Genomic DNA, 22,880 nt, shown 5'->3' with positions numbered 1-22,880 from the left:
AACAGTATCACCGTAACTCGAGAAAACCTGTATACAGTAATGAAGACCTAGAGCAGTCAAAAATAATAAATAAAAATTAAAAAGAAATTTTTTTCATTTGAGTGATTGCATTATCATTGAGGAAACATACTCATTATGTGTTTGAAACTAGTGGAGAAGATAAATAAGAAAGAGAGTCTTGAGCAGACTTCTTGGGTTTGGTTTATAAGGTCCCTGAGAATGGAAATTCATGAGGTTATTTCATCCTGAATAACCATAAATATGAAGTTAAGTTCAGCTTCACTGAAAGTTCAGAGCTAGTTAGAACTGACCACCCAATATATGATAACTTTTTGTGCCAATTACATAAAAGCCTTTGAGACTTAAAATTTGCTATCACTAAGGCTAAAGGCATTTTGTCCTCCTAAATCTTTCCTGCTGTGATTTTAAATTTGTAGAAATACCAATAAAACAGCACCCTATGCATGAACTTGAATCCATCTCTCCCGTCTCTTCTTCCTACAACATCAGTCTCAATCTAGCTTGAGTTTATCAAGCTCCCTTGAAAACTCTAACTGGATTGTTGACTCCCCATAAGTGGCCCCGTAGCCTCCACTTCTGGTTGTGCCTGATACTAGGATGTTCCCTTTCCCCTTACTAGCCTGTTCTGATTCTATACTTATGTCCTAGCTTGCCTCGACCCAGAATATTGCCTTGAACCTGAGTTTTGACTGTTGCATGTCCTGAGGTAGGTTATAGAAGACATTTATGCACCATAAAGAAGTGAAAGTGAAAGTGTTAGTCACCCAGTCATTTCCAACTCTTTCCAACCTCCATGGAATTCTCCAGGCAAGAATACTGGAGCGCGTTGCCATTTCCTTCTCCTCGGATCTTCCCAACCCAGGGATCAAACCAGGGTCCGTATATTGCAGGGAGATTCTTTGCCACCTGCACCATGAGGACCACCAGCACCATAAAGTACTAACTAGTCATCATGTCTTTATCAGGAAAATTTATGCTAATTATTGATGTTTTTGTGCTCATGTATATATTCTTTTTTTTTTTTTAAAGAAGCTTAATGGGAATTCCCTGGTGGTCCAGTGGTTGGGTCTTGACACTTTCACTGATACAGCCCTGGGTTTGATCCCTAGTAGGGGAAGTAGGGACTGCAAGGAGATCCAACCAGTCCATCCTAAAGGAGATCAGTCCTGGATGTTCATTGGAAGGACTGACGTTGAAGCTGAAACTCCAGTATTTTGGCCACCTGATGCATGCAAAGAGCTGACTCATTTGAAAAGACTCTGATGGTGGGAAAGGTTGAAGGCGAGAGAAAGGGGTGACAGAGGATGAGATGGTTGGATGGCATCACCGACTCAATGGACACAAGTCTGAGTGAACTCCGGGAGTTGGTGATGGACAGGAGACCTGGCATGCTGCAGTCCAGGGGGTTGCAAAGAATTGGACATGACTGAGCAACTGAACTGAACTGAGGGGAACTAAGATCCCACAAGCTGAGCAGCACAGTCAAAAACAAAAAGCAGCAACATCCTCCTCAGTTTTATTGAGATAAATTTACACACTGTAAAATTCACCCATTTAAGTATACAGTTCAGTGGCTTTTAGAAATTACAGAGTTTTTGCAACCATCACTGCAATCTAACTTCAGAATATTTTCATCAGCTTCCAATGAAACTCCATGCCCATTTGCAGTCATTTTTCAGCTCGAAGCAACCACTTTCTGCTTTCTGTCTCTGTGGATTTGCCTATTCCGGACAATTCACATAAGTGGAATCATACAGTACGTAGTCTTTTGTGTCTGGCTGCTTTCAAAGTTCATCCATGCCATAGTTGTGTACTTCATTCCTTTTTTATGGCCCGAAAATATTCCTTTGTATGGATATAACACCTTTTGTTTATCCATTCATCAGTTGATGGGCATTTGGGTTGTTTCCACTTCTCAATTATTATGAATAATTCTATGAACATTCTTGTGAAACTTTTTGCATTTATATATATTTTCATTTCTCTTGGATAGATACTTAGCTGAAAGTACTAGTTCATATGGTAGCATTATGCTTAATATTTCGAGGAACTGCCAAATAATTTTCCAACATGGCTGCACCATTTTACATTCACATCAGAAATATATGAAGATTCCAACTTCTCCATGTTCTTGAAAATACTTATCTTTTTAATTTCACCTTGCTAGTAGGTGTGAAATGGTATGTCAATCTGGTTTTGATTTGCATTTCTCTGGTGACTAATGATATCGAGAATCTTTTCATGTGTTTATTGGCCATTAGTATAACCTCTTTGGAGAAGTGTTTATTCAAATCTTTTGCTCCTTTTTAAATTGGGTAGTCTTTTTATTGCTGACTTGAATGAGATCTTTATGACCTAACTTTGTTAACATATGATGTGTCAATCATGCCCACAACCCAAAACTACCTGCTGTTCTCTTGGGTGGAACCCCTTTAAGATCTTTCTCCTAGGTTAACATTTCACCTGTGGCAAACAGCCACACATCCTTTGACCTTAGCAATTCTGAGAAGCATATGCCATTCCCAATTAGCTGCAGCCATTGTCTCTCAGATTTCCCCAGCATATCTCAGACCTCAGTTCAATTCAGTTCAGTTCAGTCGCTTAGTCATGTTTGACTCTTTACAACCCCATGGACTGCAGCATGCCAGGCTTCCCTGTCCATCATGAACTCCTGGAGCTCACTCAAACTCATATCCATTGAGTGACTGATGCCTTCCAATCATCTCATCCTCCGTCGTGCCCTTCTCCTCCTGCCCTCAATCTTTCCCAGCATCAGGGTCTTTTCCAGTGAGTCAGTTCTTCACATCAGGTGGCCAAAGTATTGGAGTTTCAGCTTCAGCATCAGTCCTTCCAATGAATATTCAGGACTGATTTTCTTTAGGATTGACTGGTTGGATCTCCTTGCAGTCCAAGGGACTCTCAAGAGTCTTCTCCAACACCACAGTTCAAAAACATCGGTTCTTTGGTGCTCAGCTTTCTTTATGGTACAACTTTATATCCATAAATGACTATTGGAAAAACCATAGCTTTGACTAGACGGGACTTGGTCAGTAAAGTTATGTCTTTGCTCTTCAATATGCTCTCTAGGTTGGTCACAGCTTTTCTTCTGAGGAGCAAGTGTCTTTTAGTTTCATGGCTGCAGTCACCATCTCCAGTGATTTTGGAGCCCAAGAAAATAAAGTCTGTCCTGTTTCCATTGTCTCCCCATCTATTTGCCATGAAGTGGTGGGACTGGATGCCATGATCTTCATTTTTCGAATGTTGAGTTTTAAGCCAGCTTTTTCATTCTCCTCTTTCACTTTCATCAAGAGGCTCTTCAGTTCCTCTTCACTTTCTGCCATAAGGGTGGTGTCATCTGCATTTCTGAGGTTATAGATGTTTCTCCCAGTAGTCTTGATTCCAACTTGTGCATCATCCAAGCCCGGCATTTCACATGATGTACTCTGCACATAAGTTAAACAAGCAGGGTGACAACATACAGCCTTGCCATACTCTTTTCCCAATTTTGAACCAGTTCGTTGTTTTATGTTAACAGTTTTATGTTAACAGTTAGCTGTTGCTTCCTGACCTGCCTAGAAATTTCTCAGGAGGCAGGTAGGTGGTCTGGTATTCCCATCTCTTTCAGGATTTTCCAGTTTGTTGTGATCCACACAGTCAAAGCCTTTAGTGTAGTCAATGAAGCAGAAGTAGATGCTTTTCTGGAATTCTCTTGCTTTTTCTATGATCCAGTGGATGTTGGCAATTTGATCTCTGGTTCCTCTGCCTTTCCTAAATCCAGCTGGAATATGGAAGCTCTTGGTTCATGTACTGTTGAAGCCTGGCTTGGAGAATTTTGAGCAATACTTTGCTAGCGTGTGCTGCTGCTGCTGCTGCGTTGCTTCAGTCGTGTCCGACTCTGTGCGACCCCATAGATGGCAGCCCACCAGGCTCCCCCGTCCCTGGGATTCTCCAGGCAAGAACACTGGAGTGGGTTGCTAGCGTGTGAGATGAGTGCAATTGTGTGGTAGTTTGAACATTCTTTGGCCTTTCTTTGGGATTGGAGTGAAAACTGACCTTTTCCAGTCCTGTGGCCACTGCTGAGTTTTCCAAATTTGCTGGCATTCATATTCAAGCGCAGCACTTTAACAGCATCATTGTTTAGGATTTGAAATAGCTCAGCTGGAATTCAGTTAGACTATAAGTCCTTCTTTTTTAAGGATGAATAATACTCTATTGTGTGTATAGAATCACTTTTTGTTTATCTACTCTTCTGCCAATGGACATTTGGGTAGTTTCCACCATTTTTGGCTATTGTGAATAATGCTACTAGGGACATGGATGTGCAAATATCTGTTGGAGAATTCAAAAGAATCAATTCTTTTGAGTATATGCACAGAAACTCAGCTCTACTTTTAAAGCTTCTTTCCCTCCCAGTGTCCTGGAGCCTGGGCTGCCTCATGACATTTGAACCATCCTTCTGCGGCAGCGGCTGCTCACAGCACTCCACTGGGCCCCCACGGGGCAGTTGTTCTAGCTATTCTCTTCTGCGTCACTATTCTCTTGGCAATAACAGTCTTTTCTTGCAATTTACCCTCTTGCTCTCCAAACCCCAGTCCTGCCCCTCATTTTCTGGAGAAGATGCAGCTATGCATGTCTGAATCCTACCTATGCACATGGTTTGACTTTTATCCAAGGTGGCTTCTTGGGCCTCCATGTAAAGCAATGGCTGCAAATAGATGAGGTGGGGCAGGGAGAGATTTGTGATGGGGGTTACCATTTCATCTGCTTCAGTTCAGTTCAGTTCAGCCGCTCAGTCATGTCCGACTCTTTGCGACCCCATGAGTTGCAGCACGCCAGGCCAGCTCCTTTTTCAAGGAATTTATCGATTTAAACAAATGTCCATCAAGCTTTTAGTGAGTAGTGTTTCTGTCCTGCAGTACAGGTAGATTCTTTACCAACTGAGCTATGAGGGAAGCCCATGTTTCTGTCCTAGGCAGAATTTAAAATGAAAAGAGACTATTGGGGTGGGAGAAGTAGTGAGAAGAAAAAGCTATTACTTTTATTTAAATTGTTAAAAGAGAAAAGCTCTTATTTTATCTGGGGATAAGGCATAGCTTGAAGGGTGGTGGCATATTGATGAATCCGGTAACAATGGGTTTGGTCTCTATGTCCTTTGTCTCCCCCAGGGATTTCAGGACAAAATTTTGCAGAATGGTGGTGAAGAACAGGAACAGCTCCATGTGGGCCAGGCCCTCTCCAACACAGGCCCATTTCCCTGAAAGGAAGAGACAGTTCCATTAGCTTGTTCCAAATTACATATTACAATAGCTCATATTCAAATACTACATACTCCTGACAGCCACTGAAAACACTGTTCAGAACAGGGACAGCTCAGAAACCGCTAGATGACGATCAACTGGTTCAGTTCAGTTTGGTTCAGTTGCTCAGTCGTGTCCGACTCTTTGCGGCCCCATGAATCGCAGCACGCCAGGCCTCCCTGTCCATCACCAACTGCCGGAGTCTACCCAAACCCATGTCCATTGAGTCAGTGATGCCATCCAACCATCTCATCCTCTGTCATCCCCTTCTCCTCCTGCCTTCAATCTTTCCCAGCATCAGGGTCTTTTCGAATGAGTAAACACTCCACATCAGGTAGCCAAAGTACTGGAGTTTCAGCTTCAACATCAGTCCTTCCAATGAACACTCAGGACAGATCTCCTTCGGAATGGACTGGTTGGATCTCCTTGCAGTCCAAGGGACTCTCAAGAGTCTTCTCCAACACCACAGTTCAAAAGCATCAATTCTTCGGCGCTCAGCTTTCTTCACAGACCAACTCTCACATCCGTACATGATATAACCTTGACTAGACGGACCTTTGTTGACAAAGTAATGTCTCTGCTTTTTAACATGCTGTCTAGGTTGGTCATAACTTTTCTTCCAAGGAGTAAGAGTCTTTTAATTTCATGGATGTAATCACCTTCTGCAGTGGTTTTGGAGCCCCCAAAAATAAAGTCAGCCACTATTTCCACTGTTTCCCCATCTATTTGCCATGAAGTGATGGGACCAGATGCCATGATCCTAGTTTTCTCAACGTTGAGCTTTAAACCAGCTTTTTCACTCTCCTCTTTCACTTTCATCAAGAGGCTTCTTAGTTCTTCTTCACTTTTCGCCATAAGGGTGGTATCATCTGCATATCTGAGGTTATTGATATTTCTCCCGGCAATCTTGATTCCAGCTTGTGCTTCTTCCAGCCCAGCGTTTCTCATAATGTACTCTGCATATATGTTAAATAAGCAGGGTGACAGTATACAGCCTTGATGTACTCCTTTTCCTTTTTGGAACCAGTCTGTTGTTCCATGTCCAGTTCTAACTGTTGCTTCCTGACCTGTATACAGGTTTCTCAAGAGGCAGGTTAGGTGGTCTGGTATTCCCATCGCCTTCAGAATTTTCCAGTTTACTGTGATCCACATAGTCAAATGCTTTGGCTTAGTCAATAAAGCAGAAATAGATGTTTTTCTGCAACTCTCTTGCTTTCTTGATGACCCAGCAGATATTGGCAATTTGATCTCTGGTTCTTGTGCCTTTTCTAAAACCAGCTTGAACATCTGGAAGTTCACGGTTCATGTATTGCTGAAGCCTGGCTTGGAGAATTTTGAGCATTACTTTACTAGCGTGTGAGATGAGTGCAACTGTGCGGTAGTTTGAGCATTCTTTGGCATTGCCTTTCTTTGGGATTGGAATGAAAACTGACCTTTCCCAGTCCTGTTGCCACTGCTGAGTTTTCCAAATTTGCTGATCAACTTGTACAGTTCCTCTAACAAACCAAATTTTCTCTAAAGAGATTTATGCTCCTAATTCAATAGTTCTCCTGGGGATTTATCTGTAGGAACTAGAGATTCACCAATGAGGATGTCACTTGCATTTTTGTTTATGACACTGATGAGTTAGATGAAAACTAGACACACACCTATATTAGATTACTTAAACAAGGCATTGTGCAACTATCAGGTAATGCCACCTAAACATGTTTGTATGGAAGATTGTTTAATACCACAGGCTGTCTTTTAAAAACATATTAACTGCTATTTTTGAAAATACTAATCAAATAATTGACTAGGATAACAAAGAAATAAAATATGTGCTGAGTGATCTTAAGTTGTCTTTATGACCTTATGAGAAATAGCAACTGGGAGCCAATCAGCTCTTGCAAAGAGGCAAGGGTATGTGGGGCTCTGGATTTCAGAAGGGAAGGAAGAGAATGAAATGACCAAAGTCCCTCTGATGGGCTCTAGCTCTAAGAATCAGAAAATTATACAATAATGTTTAATCATTTTAAAAGAAGAAAGAAACCTGAACATTCTGTTTTAGAAAAGTTGCATATTACAAAAGGGAGATCAATAGGTAAGAGTCTACAAAAGGAGGTCCCTTTGTTATCTGATAATATATGACATCTGAATCGAATCGATTTGCCTTGATTTCTTTAAAAACTGGCATTGTACTTAGTCACCAGATAACAAAATAGTCCTTGAAAGACTTATCTGATCCGATTGGTATACAGACTTAAATGGCTCCATCTTGATTTAGAGGGTTATAGCAGATTGATTTGATTAACTTTGTGATCATTAGTGGATTACTTACGTACATTCAGTAAAGCTAAAAGTTGTTCAAAAGGCTCATGTGTATGGTTTGGATGGTGTGTATCTATATTTATCAATGGAAAAAGCCACAGAGTGTTTTGTTTTCCTGAAGTTGCCATTTTTATCCAAACAATGGCCTGGGTCAAACTTCTCTGGGTTAGGAAACTCCGTGCAGTCGTACAAGATGGAAGACAGTAACGGCAATACAGTAGTACCCTGGAACCAAGAAAGAGAGAATAGAATGGCATGTTATCATACTTATCTTTGGTTCATAAAAAGCCTAACACTTTTAATTATAGTGGATTAAACAGGACCGAGCACTCTTAAAGCTTGTGTGAGAGCTTTCTCACTGTCTTTTGTGAGAGTTTTTTCACACCCACTATCATACAATACCTTTTATTGAATAATAAGATGGTTCTCTGGGAGAAGAGCAACTGTTAACAGTCAATGTGCGATAAACGATTGTTCAAAACCTAAGATTGGCAGCTCATATTGTTCAGACGTGTACTTTACTGGAACCGCCACTCAAATGGGAAGAATTCACTTTTCGCAATTTTTTTCTTTCTGAATTCAGGTGTGAATGTAAGAAAATAAGATATAGTACCTTGTAATCTACAAAATCTATTGGCTCAAAGCCCACCTCCTCACTTCTAAATGGTGTGCATATGTGTATGTTTGTTGCTTAGTCATGTCCAGCTCTTTGTGACCCCATGAACTGAACTGTAGCCAGCCTGGTTCCTCTGTCCATTGAATTTTTCAGGCAAGAATACTGGAGGGGGTGGCCATTCCTTTCTCCAGGGGATCTTCCCAACCAAGGGATCAAACCTGGGTCTCCTGCATTGCAGGCAGATTCTTTACTGTCTGAGCCACCATACGCTTTCCTCTTTGCCGCATTAGAACTTGTGAGGTTTAAATGACAAAATGATAATGACCATTGATACAGGATGCTTCACATTTACCTGACACTGTGTTTAATTGTTTATAAATGTCATTTAATCCTCACTTCAACCGTATTCACTAGGATCTTGTTTTTTTGGCTCATTGTATGAATGTAGAAATTGAGATTCAGAAAGAAACAATTTGCAAGTGGTTATTTGCAAGTGGCATGATTAGAATTTGACCCAACTTCTATCTGATCATAAAGCACTCCTATTTAAGTGAAAGCCTCCTCTTTCCATTTTTACTTCATTTTTTATTTCCTGAAACATTATTTCACAATTTTTGGAGTAGATAATACATGTACATGGTATTTTTAAAAAAGTCAAATTGAAAATAAGTTTCTTTTTCCTATACTCAAGTTCCTTGGTTTCCTTCTTAATGTAATCACTGCTATCAGAAATTTATTCCTATTTTATTATAGGTGGGGCTTCCCTGGTGGTTCAGATGATAAAGAATCTGCCTGCAGTACAGGAAACCCAGGTTCAATCCCTGGGTCTGGAAGATCCCCTAGTAAAGGAAATGGCAACCTACTCCAGTATTCTTGCCTAGAAAATTCTGTGGACATAGGAGCCTGGTGAAGTCACAAAGAGTCGGACATGACTGAGCAACTAACAGCAGAAACTCTTTAATATTATCAAAAGCACTTTCTGTACAAATGAGATTACAATGTGGTTTTTCTTTAAATTCTATTTCTATGTTGAATTTTATTAAACCAAATTTTCTGGTGTTAGACCTTCCTGCGTTCCTGATTACCTTCACTTGCTGGTGGTATAGCATTTTTAATGTGATACTAGACTTATGTGTTAATAGACTTTTGCACTGGGATTTGGCAGTAAGATTGGGGGCTGTTTCAGTTTTACAGTAGTCTGGTCAGGTTTGACACCCTTTCTTCCTCTTCTACACTCTCAAATGTAAAACCCAAACCCTTAATCACTACAGAAGGCTGACTACATCCCCAATGTGCATGTGAATGTTTTGATCATTGTTAACTATTATGGGCAGCAATGTCCCAAATGTCCTGATACATGAGATCTTGGGAGGAGAGAATTTGGGTTAAAGAAAGTTGACACTTGATTACTTTAGAGCTGCAGATACACTGTCCATCTCTCCCCCCTTTTTAAAATCTATCATGGAAAATCAGATTTCCGTTCCCTCAAGATTCATACTAATGCCAATCACTTCTCCCTTAATATATCCTATCATACCTGAGAGTGTGAGGAGCCTCGGAAGCCCTGGATTAGCTTCCCCATTCCAGGAAGGCAGAGGCAGAACCACAGAGGTGAACAATGGCCTGAGAGTACACTGCATAGCAGTGACAGATTTTAAACCCAGGCCATGTAACTCAGGCCTCGTGTTCTTCCCATGTCTCTCAACTGCCTCTCTTCCTGAAACAGCTACGATGCCTCTAACAGGCCCCATCTACCCTGGGGTGGAGTGGTACCATGGTGCACCTTCTATCTCAGCCAGCTTTCCCAGCCACCTCTAACCTTGGGGATGACATATTGTCTGAATTTCGTGTCCCGGACCACAGTATGGGGTAAGTTAGAAGGAATGAGGGTGATGTATCTCTGTATCTCATGCAACACAGCCTCTGTATAGGGCAGCTTCATCTTGTCCTTCATGCAGGGACTTCGGGTGAGTCCAATCACACGGTCAATTTCTTCATGAACTTTGGCTGCAGAGACATGAATCATGAATCCTACTTAAGAGATGTGTTCCCTGGATACTTGGAAATGCTTACAATATGTAAAGAAAATGGCCTGGAAAAGGCTCCCAAGGTCAAAGACATGTTGCTAAACAACCCACAGCTCTGTTCTTCACAGAATTTCTATTTTTTCTTTTTTTTTTAATTTTAGTATAAAATCTTTATTCTCAGAATATTCTTTTTTAATTAATTAATTTATTTTAATTGGAGGCTAATTACTTTACAATATTGTAGTGGTTTTTGCCATACATTGACATGAATCAGCCATGGGTGTACATGTGTTCCCCATCCCGAACCCCCCTCCCACCTCCCTCCCAATCCCATCCCTCAGGGTCATCCCAGTGCACCAGCCCTGAGTACCCTGTTTCATGCATCAAACCTGGACTGGTGATCTGTTTCACATATGGTAATATATATATTTCAATGCTATTCTCTCAAATCATCCAACCCTCGCCTTCTCCCACAGAGTCCAAAAGACTGTTCTGTACATCTGTGTCTCTTTTGCTATCTCGCACATAGGGTCATTGTATCATCTTTCTAAATTCCATATATATGCATTAATATACTGTATTGGTGTTTTTCTTTCTGGCTTACTTCACTCTGTATAATAGACTCCAGTTTCATCCACCTCATTAGAACTGATTCAAATGCGTTCTTTTTAGTGGCTGAGTAATACTCCATTGTGTATATGTACCACAGCTTTCTTATCCATTCATCTGCTGATAGACATCTAGGTTGCTTCCATGTTCTGGCTATTATAAACAGTGCTGTGATGAACATTGGGGTACACGTGTCTCTTTCAATTCTGGTTTCCTCAGTGCGTATGCCCAGCATTGGGTTGCTGGGTCATATGGCAGTTCTATTTCCAGTTTTTAAGGAATCTCCACACTGTTCTCTGTAGTGGCTGTACAAGTTTGCATTCCTACCAACAGTGTAAGAGGTTTCCCTTTTCTCTGCATCCTCTCAGCATTTATTGTTTGTAGACTTTCTGACAGAAGCTTCTATTAGAACTTCTATTTTTTATAATGCTGCAAAAACCAGAGATTTCGCTTCAGGAAACATAAAAGCTGCATTAAGTATGCAGCCTCCTGCCTGAACTAGTTTGTCCTCCTGTACAGGTGAGGAGATGACCTCTGTGCAGGGATTAAGGTTTATCCCAGATTCCTGGTAAAGCAGCTGCAGAGGGGAAATGTTCAATCCTAACTCTAGTGGGAGCATCTCCTCTATCAGTATCATCCAGCCTCCTAACATTTTGTGGGAACAGCAAACACCATTTTGTTGAACAAAATAAACACTGGGTTTCTAAGATCTGTGCTCTGAGAACATGATTGAGAAAATCAAGCTAGTATAATTTCATTTTTGAATTTTAAATTATATTGGAGCTAAAAATCCCCTTTGGGGAGATGGATCCATTTTCAAGATGGAAAAACAAAGGCCTGTGAAGTGAAATCACTTGTTTGAGGTCACACAGTCAGGTATTGGCGGCTGAGAATGAGAATGCAAATTGGGAACCCAGGCATCCGTCATCTAAATTGGGCTGACTCGTCAACATTATATCATATATGGAAGAGCTGGGAGTCAGAAGCTCCTCTGCTTTTAAACGTAAAGTCTTTGATTCGTAATGGTCTCTCTTCCTTATCACCATCATTTGATATAATTTTGATCTGTAAAACCAAACCGCATGGGTGGCCCTAGGCATGATGCTCGCCAAGGCTGTCCAGAGAAAGGTAAGTTGTCACAGACAGTAGTACCTTCCCACCTTCATGAGTGCCAGGAGCTCCTATTTTATCCTAAATAAATACTCAGGATGTTTGCTGTACCTTGAACCTCAGGGTATTTCATTAGGAGCAGGAACCCGTAACTCAGGGTGGCAGTGGTTGTCTCTACTCCTGCTGAAAACAGATTTGATCCACAGGTTGCTAAGGTTTCCAAGTGAAATTCAGACTCTGGGTTCTGTTTCTCCTGTAGATGGCAGAGTTAAAAAGATGACAGAGTTAAATAAAGTAAAATTAAAAAAAAAAAAAAAGGCGGCAACGGTTTATCAGAGCTCCATGATCACTAGTAATAGGCTTTATTTTCTGCATGGTAGGGTAGTAGATTTTTAAAAATCAGTCATGGAATTGAGACTTCTGCTTCAAATCCCAGGTTAGTCAATTATCAGATATATGCCCTTGACAAGTTACCTTACCTCTTTACTCAACTTCATCATTTGTGAAATGGATATAGAACAGAATATACCTCATAGGGTTATTGTAAAGATGAAACGAGATACTGAGTGGAAGGCCTTGGAACAATTCTTTTTATATACAAACACTCAGTTAATGAATCTTCTTTTATTATATTTAATGAAAAAGACTAAATGATAAATTCAGTGTGAACACAGTATAGAGAAATCACTGGTTTGGAACTGGTCTGTTTCCTTCAGACCAGTGATACAAAGCATGGGAAATTGATACTACCCTAGCCCTTTAGAGTATTGTAGTGAAGAATACAGAGGTCAATTAAATATTTTGTTAAACTATGATGAGTGCTATGAAAGGAAATTTCAGGGTAGTATTCCTTTTCCCAACCACCATGGACTGATAGAGAGTTGGTATGAAGGAAAATTTTTAAATGACTGAATTAAAAACCTAGCTATTTTTGTTTTCTCTTTCCCAGACAAACATCTAGTCCTCTGAGGGCCAACAACAAACTTTTCCATCAGAATGAAGAGGATATTTCAATGCACATTGTTGATAAGTGGAGTGAACTTGAATGTCTCTACTAACTCCAGGGAAATTTCTGAGAAGAAAAGAGAGCATCGTCATGCCTTCCTTCAGCATGTTTTCTAAGGAAGTCAAGCTTTCTAAATCAGCCCCCCCAGAGATTAAGAAGACTAAACAGGTTATTAGTAATCAACCGTTTGCTATAACTTGCACACTTATGATACAATTGCACAGTGTTTTTCTTTTGCTTATTTATGTATATTTGGGGAATTTTGGCATGAAAGTCAAAGTATTAGTTGCTCAGTTGTGTCCAGCTCTTTGCAATCCTATGGACTGTAGCCTGCCATGTTTCTCTGTCCATGAAATTCTTCAGGCAAGAATACTGGAGTGAGCAGCTGTTCCCTCCTCCAGGGGATCTTCCCAGCCCAGAGATCAAACCTGGGTTTGCCTGCTTTGCAGGCAGATTCTTTACCATCTGAAATAATGCTTTACTCGGGAAGCTGAACTTTGGCATAAACAAGGTTAATTTTACAGGGCTCAAAGAATTATTTTCAGATTTTAAGTTGTTACATATGTATATATATTGAAATATCCTTTTTTTCAGAAATACAAAAATTGAAATTATATTGGTTAAAAGTTTTGTGCACACAACAAAAATATGGAACACTTCACAAATTTGTGTGTCATCCTTGCACAGGGGCCATGCTAATCTTCTCTGTATCATTCCAATTTCAGTGTATGTGCTGCCAAAGTGAGCACTGAATATCCTTTTGCAGTCTATTGTTTGTCACAGTTTTGACTATTTTCCTGCTGATGTTCTCATGGACACTGATGCTGGTATCTTAGCCAGCAATGGTCTAAGAGCTGGTGGCTGTGTGATACTTGCTATTCAATATGTTTAAGACCACCGATGGTTAATTATAATGTGTTTTTTTAGAATCTTTTATCCATCGTTAGTTTTAAATAATGAAATTGTTCCATGGGAAAACACAATCCAGTTTTTATAATGTATGACATAGTCCCTGGGAAACATTGTGGCAAACAATGGGAGACTATGGGTATGTAAAGAAGATGTGTGTGTCTTTTAGCCACATTAAGATAAATATATGCTCAGAAACATGCATATATATACATATATGTAGCTCATCATAAATATATACTGAGAAGATTTCATTAAATGCTAGTGTCCAAGTACAGGAAATAAATAGAAATAAAAGGAAATAATATGTATAATATATATATTTTTAGAAAACTTATGAGTTTTTGCCCAACTAAAAAATTTATGACATTTTGATTCCACTTGTTTGACTTAGTATGAATAAAATACTAGATTTCTAATTTAGAAAAATAGGTATGCAACAAGCCACAAAGGTTTATGTATAGCACAGGGAACTATAGTCAATATCTTGAAATAACCTATAATGGGAAATAACTTCAAAAATAATATATGTGTATATGTATAACTGAATCACACACACAAAAAAAGAATTCTACTTTTTGAAATTTAGTAAAGTTTATCTTGTTGCCAATTTTTCTAAATGTCCTATGGACATCTAATAACAACACATGAAATACAAAATTTTAAGTACATTTGTATAGGATATGATTAATATAAATTAATTAAATACAAATTTATTACATTTATATTATTAAAGACATCATTCAAGATGCTTCTATTCTGATTTTTTTCTGCACTTGATAAAATATTCTCAGAGAAATGTTAATATTTCTCACTATGATTGTATATTTTTTCTTTTCCCTTATGTCTCTTCTGATTTTTGCTTTATGTATTTTTGTTTCTTTGTTGTTGTCTAAAGGTTTATGATGTCTATCTTCTTTTTGAATTGTACCCTTTATTGTTAAAATATATATCTTTGTTTCATTTAAAATAAATAAATTTTAAAAAGAAAATAAAAGCAATACAAAGGAAAAAGAGGGCTTTTCCTCTTTTAAAATTTCTGCACTATGAAAAATTTCTACTATTGTTAATAGCATACCTCACTGCCACAAGATATCAAAATATCAAGAATTACCTACATGGTGTGATTATGCTTTCCTGCATTCCCATGGACTGATAAAATGTAGTATCAGGGAAAGATGTCATGTACAATACCTGCTCCATCCTGCTGAGGAAACAGTCAATGTAGTCTCGAGGGTTATTATGATTCAGGGACTTTTGATGCTTCTTCACTTTTTTCAGGACAAAGTAGTGAACACCCTTAAGCCTTTTTGAAAATGCTCTGTGCTCTCCAGGGAGAGGCTTTATGAGTTTTGGCCATAGATTGTAAAGCTAAAATGAGAACAAAAAACACACAAGCAATTCAGTTTGTGAAGAGACACCAGGGTTTCTGAGTGGAGCACCGAACTCTCTGCAGGGTCTGGCCAAGGAGCTTCCAAGCTAAAGAGAAGGTAAGATGACCATCACATACATGAGAGTCGCCCCTTCTCATCTCCTGCTCAACCATCCTCAGCCAACCTCAGAGTAAGAGAAGGGGAGAATGTGCACAGGAGCCTTAAAAGAAATGCAGGGAACTGGGAACATGACGTCTTCTTTTGAGGGAATCACCTCACAGAAGCGAGCAGAAGGCAGCCTTCATAGGTGCTGGTCTAAGTGACACTGTACTAATCCACTTGACATAAGACACACATGGAAGGATGGGGACATTGCTTGCCTTGGTGCATGCTCATGGGACAAGGTGGGCAGCTTGCAGCTCTTTATCCTGCTTGTGGGCTCCCAGTATGCCCAAGAGGTCAAGTGCCAGAGTAAATGGGGACCTGGCCTTACCTGGTTCCAGAGAGAGCTTCCTCAATTAAAATTTTTATTTAACAAATCCAGCAGGGAGTGAAGGGTCTTATCGTTGTAGTGGAAACGTTCATTGAAGAGGATGGAGCAGATCACGTTGCAGGTAGCACAGGACAGGGTGAGAGCAGGGTTAAAGGGCTGAGCTGGCGTGAAGAAAAAACAACTCTAACTTTAGAATCTTCATCAGCCTGCATTAGGGTTTCAAGAAGATGGCTTCCCTCCTCCTCAGATGATACTTATATTTTATTTTCTCTAAACTTCTTCAAATTAGGATGTAAGCATCTTCTACTAATATTAATACTATATGCTCTATAGTATTATACTATGCTACTACTCTCTCTCTCTCAGAAGTCACTCAGTCGTGTCCTACTCTTTGTAACCCCATGGACTGTAGCCCACCAGGCTCCTCCCTCCATGGAATTCTCCAGGCCAGAATACTGGAGTGGGTTGCCATTTCCTTCTCCAGGGGATCTTCCCAACCCAGGGATTGAACCCGGGTCTCCCACATTGCAGGCAGACGCTTTAACATCCGAACTGCCAGGGTGTATATTATTCAGTGAATATGGTAATAGTCATAAGAGGAGTAAGTAATATTATAGAATATTTACCACATGCTGGATACTGTATAAATGTTTTGCAAACTGTATTATCCAACCCTCAATCTGAGGTTTGATTTTTAGCCGCATTTTTCAGATGAGGAAACTGCACCTTAGAGAAATTAAATAACTTGCCCAAATTTACACATCCAGTAAGTGCTGAAGTTGGGAGATGAATCCAGGCAAAGGGATTCAAGGATCCTAAGTAACCGCTTTGAGTCATTTTTCTCCTGCCCCGCTTTTCCTTGCCAACGCCCTGGTTAATAGAGCAGATTGTGGACTGCTGAGCATCTCCTGAAGGAGGAGCTTTGGTGGGAAGGGCTGTGTGCGCAGTAGCCCCTTGGCCCAAAAGATGGTCCATGGAACACACCCTCTGATTTCCTGAGCTCCTCCACCAGAAACTGGGCCTCCTCCTGGATCCTCTCCTCGAGGCTCCTCTTCCCCATCCCAAAGTCCCTTAGGGTCATAAGGGAGAAGGGCCGCATTTGCTTCCACGCGTCCCCATTGCTGAAAAAGAGTCCTAGGAGAAGAAGCAAAGAGCAGAAAAGTGGTTTTGCATCATAGAATCAGATGTCCCCAGAAGCTGATCTCTTGTGTCCACCCTGCGCTGTGCCCACTGCCCCTTATCAGGAATTTAGCAACTGGCCTTTGAAGAGCACAACGTATTCTTTGGTTTGGGTAAAATATTTGTCACAAAGCAAATAAAACCCAAGTTCTGGTCAACAGAGGACAGAGGTGACGGAGACAGGATCATTGGCACTTAGAGAACATTCCCAAGTGTGGGAAGGGCCATCTGTCTGGTTTTGTTAAAGATGGTAAATACTGGCATGTGTTCTCACAAACCCCTCTCCTGAGTGTCTGTTTTTGCACTTAATATCCCTCTGACTTGTGGTTTAGTTCTATCCATTACTTCCTCTACTAGAGGATTTGTGACCCCATGGACTGTAACCCACCAGGCTTCTCTGTCCATGGAATTCTCCAGGCAAGAATACTGGAGTGGGTAGCTGTTTCCTTCTCCAGGGGATCTTCCCAACCTAGGGATCGAATCCAGGTCTCCAGCATTACAGGCAGATTCTTTACCAGCTGAGCTACTAGAGTGGGTAGCCATTCCCTTCTCAAGGGGATCTTTCTAACTTGGGGTAATGAACCTAGGTCTCCTGCATTGCAGGCGGATTCTTTAAGGTCTGAGCCACTAAGGAAGCCCCTATTAGAGGACAAGCAACTGCAAAGCAGAGCAATAGGGAATATGCAATTCTATTCACCTCCAAATTTACTACAGGTGTTAGCTAATCTGAACTAGAAGGAACTCAGGAACAAAGGAACTCAGTATGTTCACACCCATTGCTTTTTCATTTCTTCCTCTGTATATGTCCTGAATTTCCTATCTCTCTCAGTGTACTACCAGTTTCCTAGTACCTCAAACCCAAACCTCAGGGCATTTTCACATCCCTCTTGCCCTATACAGCTGCATTTGGTAAATTCTGTCGATGCCACCTTCAAAATGTCTTTTTCATCTGTCCCTTCTTGTCAATTCAAACTACACTACCACACTTCCGCTTCTAAGGTTATGATCATCTTCAAACCAGTTTCCTAGGTTTAGAGTTTCTAGGTTCCTCAAAATCAAACACAAGGACAATTTTTCTGGTGCTAAAAAGCATTCAGTGGATTTCCCTATACCCACCTCTCACCATAAAGAAGGCTGAGTGCCAGAGAATTGATGCTTTCGAACTGTGGTGTTGGAAAAGACTCGTGAGAGTCCCTTGGACAGCAAGGAAATCAAACCAGTCAATCTTAAAGGAAATCAGTCCTGAATATTCATTGGGAAGACTGATGTTGAAGCTGAATCTCCAATACTTTGGCCACCTGACGCAAAGAGCTGATTCATTTGGAAAGACCCTAATGCTGGGAAAGACTGAGGGCAAAAGGAGAAGGGGATGACAGAGGATGAGATGGTTGGATGGCATCACTGACTCAATGGGCATGAGAGTGAGCAAACTCGGAGATAATCAAGGTCAGGGAAGCCTGGTGTGCTGCAGTCCATAGGGTCACAGAGTCGAACACGACTTAGCGACTGAACAACAAAAACAACCCCCTACCTCCCCACCCAGTCCCATTATGATACCTTTAAACTCCTCAAAACTTTCCATCATTCTCCCCCTTGGCTCTAACTCTGAACCCCCCCCAAAAAAATTTAAAACAGAGATTAGTGTATTAAGACTATGGTTATTGGTTCTGGGCTCTAGAGTTAGGCAAACTGAATTCAAGTCTGCTCCAAAAGTTTCTAATTTGGATGAGCAATTAACTTCTGTTGCCTCAACTTTTCATCTGTTGAATGGAAATAAAAAATATCCTCCTCATGGGGCCATCATGGTAACTGAATTTGGTAATACATGTGAAACCCCTAGCATGGTATCTGGCACACAAGAAGTATTTAATAAATATTAGCTATTATATAATTATAGTTATTACAATAATAATTCAAGTCAATAGTAATCCAATTATTATAATGTCTAACATTTATAATAATTATTGATAGTAACATTATTATTGAACTTTAGGAATATTTTCATCTCAGGCATTTTACATCATCTTTAAATCAAAAGGCAATCATAAATGTGGCAAAATTATATGTTTAATCCTTAATTAGACTTTCGAATATTGCCATATCTTTTGTGCTTCATTTATTCTTCCTTTTATTTAATAAATTTTCATTGCTCTCCTGTGCCAACAAAGGCATTTTGCTCACCATCCCGCTCTACAAGGGTTAGATCATTAGCTACTGCAGTCACTGAAAGGCATTCAGGGTGGAGATCAGGGATGAGGTACCCTGTGCTCTGGGGAAACAGACAGAATGGGCCTTCATATAGTTAGATATTTTCAGGAGAAAATTTTATGAACTCAATTTCATTCATTTTCTCATCCTTAGAAAAGCGCTAAAATCACTTCAGGAGACATCTGATCCTTGTGACTAGGAGCAGCCTTCTACCGAGATGGGTGTTGATTGCAAGTACCCCCTTCACCGAATCCTTTTATATACTGACCTCCGCGTCTAGTTCTTCAGAGTTCTTCAGAGCTATCTGAGGGGCTGTCTCCTGAGCTCTAGGCCTCAGTAAGTCCCCAAATAAAAGTGAACTCACAGCTCTCACGTTGTGCACTTTTTGTTTAGTTGACACCTGCTATGCATATAGCAGATCCTAAAAATATTACTACTGTGAATATTCATGTTTATATTTTCCCACATCTTGTATTATCTCTCAAGATAGTTTCTACAAACAAATTCCTCCATCATTGTGAATGTCTCTCTGGAGAAGTTTGGTTGTTAAGGGGCAATAAACCTGGGACAGTAACTAAAGGGGCTTGTGAGGTGAGTGCTATGGAATATTCACATGCTCCTGGGAATGGTCCAGTGGAGAGTGAGTTTATCAGTCACAGTCCAACCAAGAAAAGAGAAGCCTCTCTAAGTATTTAAAACAAAGGAAATTTAATCCAGGGAATTTGTTTTAGGGTGATGGAAACACTGAGAGGTTAAACCAGGGACAGCCAGACAACTGATAATTATCAACAGAAGAAAACTGCTGCCATCTTCCCATGGAAGGGACAAAGGAGCTCAATGGCTGGGGTTACCTGGCCAGAATTGGAACCAGAGTGGTCCTGTTCTGAAGGAGCTGGAGTTATGGGGGACATGCAGCTCTTGTAAGAGATGTTATCTGAGGCACAGACAGGGGACCTCCGGCTCTCCTTCCATTCCCCAGCCTCTTGCCAGTTCCTCTCTTTGGTTGATCTCAGCCAGAGCCAGCTGTGGGAATTTCAGCCTGCAGTATTTGTAGCACTGGGAACCAGGGCAAATAAGGGAAAAAGGCAAGTGGCTTTTAAGACAAGAAGAGAGCGATGGATAATCTGGGATGGAGAAGGCATTACCAAAGAAGTAAGATCCTTGGGAAGGTGAGATGCTATAGGATCTAGGGCACATGTGGACACTTTGTCTATTGTAACACAGGGAAAAAAGCAGACTGTGGGTGCAGAGGCAGATAGACCTACAGATAAAAAATGTTAAGAAACTGAGAAAATTCCTTTCTGATGCTTCTGTTGTTACAATGAGTTATGATACAATGGTTCTAAGAGAGGAAATGCATAGTGGGGGTGTGCATACGAGGAATAAAGAGTCTCACAGAGTAGAAAAAGGAGCCAGACAGAGAAACATGTAGTAAGTGGCTAATTGAGGTTTAAAGGTATTAATTTAAAGGGAAGTCAGTGTAATTATGGAGAGAATTTCTCTAGCTGTGTTTATCTTCTGAGTACAAACACAGAGAAGATGGTTGAATTCTTTCAGGGCTGGAGTAGATGCCAGGTAAAGGTGATGGTGGGAGAGTGCTAAAATATTTTCTAGGGACTGATTACAGTAAGTGAGCTATGTGAAAGCTGCTTTGATTCACTGATGCTGTCAGTTAAAAGTTTAAGGTCAAGGCTCTTGATAATATCTATTTCAGAGGGAAATCTGACATCTTGTTGTTGTTGTATAATCATTAAGTTGTGTCCAACTCAGTGAAATGGCAACCCACTCCAGTATTCTTGCCTGGGAAATGCCATTTCCTTCTCCAGGGGATCTTTCTGATCAGTGACTGAACCTATATCCCTATTTCCAAATTCAAAAGCTTTTGTGGAGTCGAGATCTGAGATTATACATATGAAGCTCACACACAGAAGTCAGTCTCTTCTTTTCTATGAAGGGAGTTCAGTTTTGGTCCAGGGTTGTCTGTGACTCAAGGCTGAATATTGTCACCCTGCTTATTTAACTTATATGCAGAGTACATCATGAGAAACGCCGGGCTGGAAGAAACCCAAGCTGGAATCAAGATTGCCGGGAGAAATATCAATAACCTCAGATATGCAGATGACACCACCCTTATGGCAGAAAGTGAAGAGGAACTCAAAAGTCTCCTGATGAAAGTGAAAGAGGAGAGTGAAAAAGTTGGTTTAAAGCTCAACATTCAGAAAACGAAGATTATGGCATCCGGTCCCATCACTTCATGGGAAATAGATGGGGAAACAGTGGAAACAGTGTCAGACTTTATTCTTTGGGGCTCCAAAATCACTGGAGATGGTGACTGCAGCCATGAAATTAAAAGACGCTTACTCCTTGGAAGAAAAGTTATGACCAACCTAGATAGCACATTCAAAAGCAGAGACATTACTTTGCCGACTAAGGTCCGTCTAGTCAAGGATATGGTTTTTCCTGTGGTCATGAATGGATGTGAGAGTTGGACTGTGAACAAGGCTGAGCACCGAAGAATTGATGCTTTTGAACTGTGGTGTTGGAGAAGACTCTTGAGAGTCCCTTGGACTGCAAGGAGATCCAACCAGTCCATTCTGAAGGAGCTCAGCCCTGAGATTTCTTTGGAAGGAATAATGCTAAAGCTGAAGCTCCAGTACTTTGGCCACCTCATGCGAAGAGTTGACTCATTGGAAAAGACTCTGATGCTGGGAGGGATTGGGGGCAGGAGGAGAAGGGGACGACCGAGGATGAGATGGCTGGATGGCATCACGGACTCGATGGATGTGAGTCTGAGTGAACTCTGGGAGTTGGTGATGGACAGGGAGGCCTGACGAGCTGCGATTCATGGGGTCGCAAAGAGTCGGACACGACTGAGTGACTGAACTGAACTGAACTGAACTGTCTGTGACTCAGTGCTGAAGTCTCTCTAATTCTAGCCTCCACTGCAGGAACACTTGGCTCCCGCTTAGACTTCTGTTTGTCAGGTTTTCTTGTATCAGTGTTAAGGTGACACTTTCCTCTTCCACCTGTTTGTTGAGGGCAGACTGCTTTTCCAGAGTGAACCACAACCATATCTCTCACCCTTCATTTCTCTTCTGTAGTGTGCCCACCACCATTTCCCCATCAAGAAAGGAAACCTAATTCCTGTCCATTTGGATTAGGGTTGACTTTTGGGAATTATTTGCAATGAATAAAATGGTTCTATGTTCGGAGATTTGGTCTGAAGAAGCTTCACAGCTTGGAATGATCACATAAATCCTCAGGATGCCCCCTCCTGGACTCCAGGTACCAGTGAGAAGCCCAAGCTACGTGGGCAGGCCACTGGCAGATGCTCTGTTGACAGGCCCAGCTGAGCTCAACTTTTGGGTCATCCTTGCCCAAAAGCCAGACTTGTAAGTGAAGAAGCCTCCAGGTGATTTCAGCCCTCAGCTATTTGAATGGAATCACCCTTAGCAGCTTTATTTGGGAAAAACAAAAGGATATCTGCTAAGGCCCAAGGCCTTGTGGATCAGAGAAGAGCCACTTCCACTATGCCTAATTCAAATTCCTGATCACAGAGTCCCTGAGCATTAAAAAGGCTGGGGGGTGGAGGGTACTGTTTTACATCCAAATCTGGGGTGGTTTGTTACACAAGGGATAACTGGAATACTTTCCTATTTTTCTCACTTTGTTCAGAATGTATACCTATAATGTAAATATATTTTAAAACATATACTTCTTTA

At 40.8% G+C, this 22,880-nt stretch overlaps 1 protein-coding gene across 1 annotated transcript in view; it reads right to left on the bottom strand.

Annotated features, from left to right (window-relative positions):
• The window catches only part of LOC102180722 (cytochrome P450 2C23), a 29,628-nt gene continuing 11,785 nt past the window's right edge, over positions 5,038-22,880 (bottom strand). Inside the window, 7 exon segments of the mRNA XM_013975181.2 lie at positions 5,038-5,275; positions 7,712-7,853; positions 10,064-10,251; positions 12,102-12,243; positions 15,100-15,276; positions 15,772-15,932; positions 16,756-16,905. Of these exon segments, the coding sequence (XP_013830635.2) occupies positions 5,094-5,275; positions 7,712-7,853; positions 10,064-10,251; positions 12,102-12,243; positions 15,100-15,276; positions 15,772-15,932; positions 16,756-16,905 (1,142 nt within the window). The 3' untranslated portion in view covers positions 5,038-5,093.

Source organism: Capra hircus, chromosome 26 (genome assembly GCF_001704415.2).
Source record: "Capra hircus breed San Clemente chromosome 26, ASM170441v1, whole genome shotgun sequence".
Lineage (NCBI taxonomy): Eukaryota > Metazoa > Chordata > Mammalia > Artiodactyla > Bovidae > Capra > Capra hircus.
Note: the sequence above shows the minus strand (reverse complement) of the source record. Positions and strands in the feature narration are given on the sequence as shown.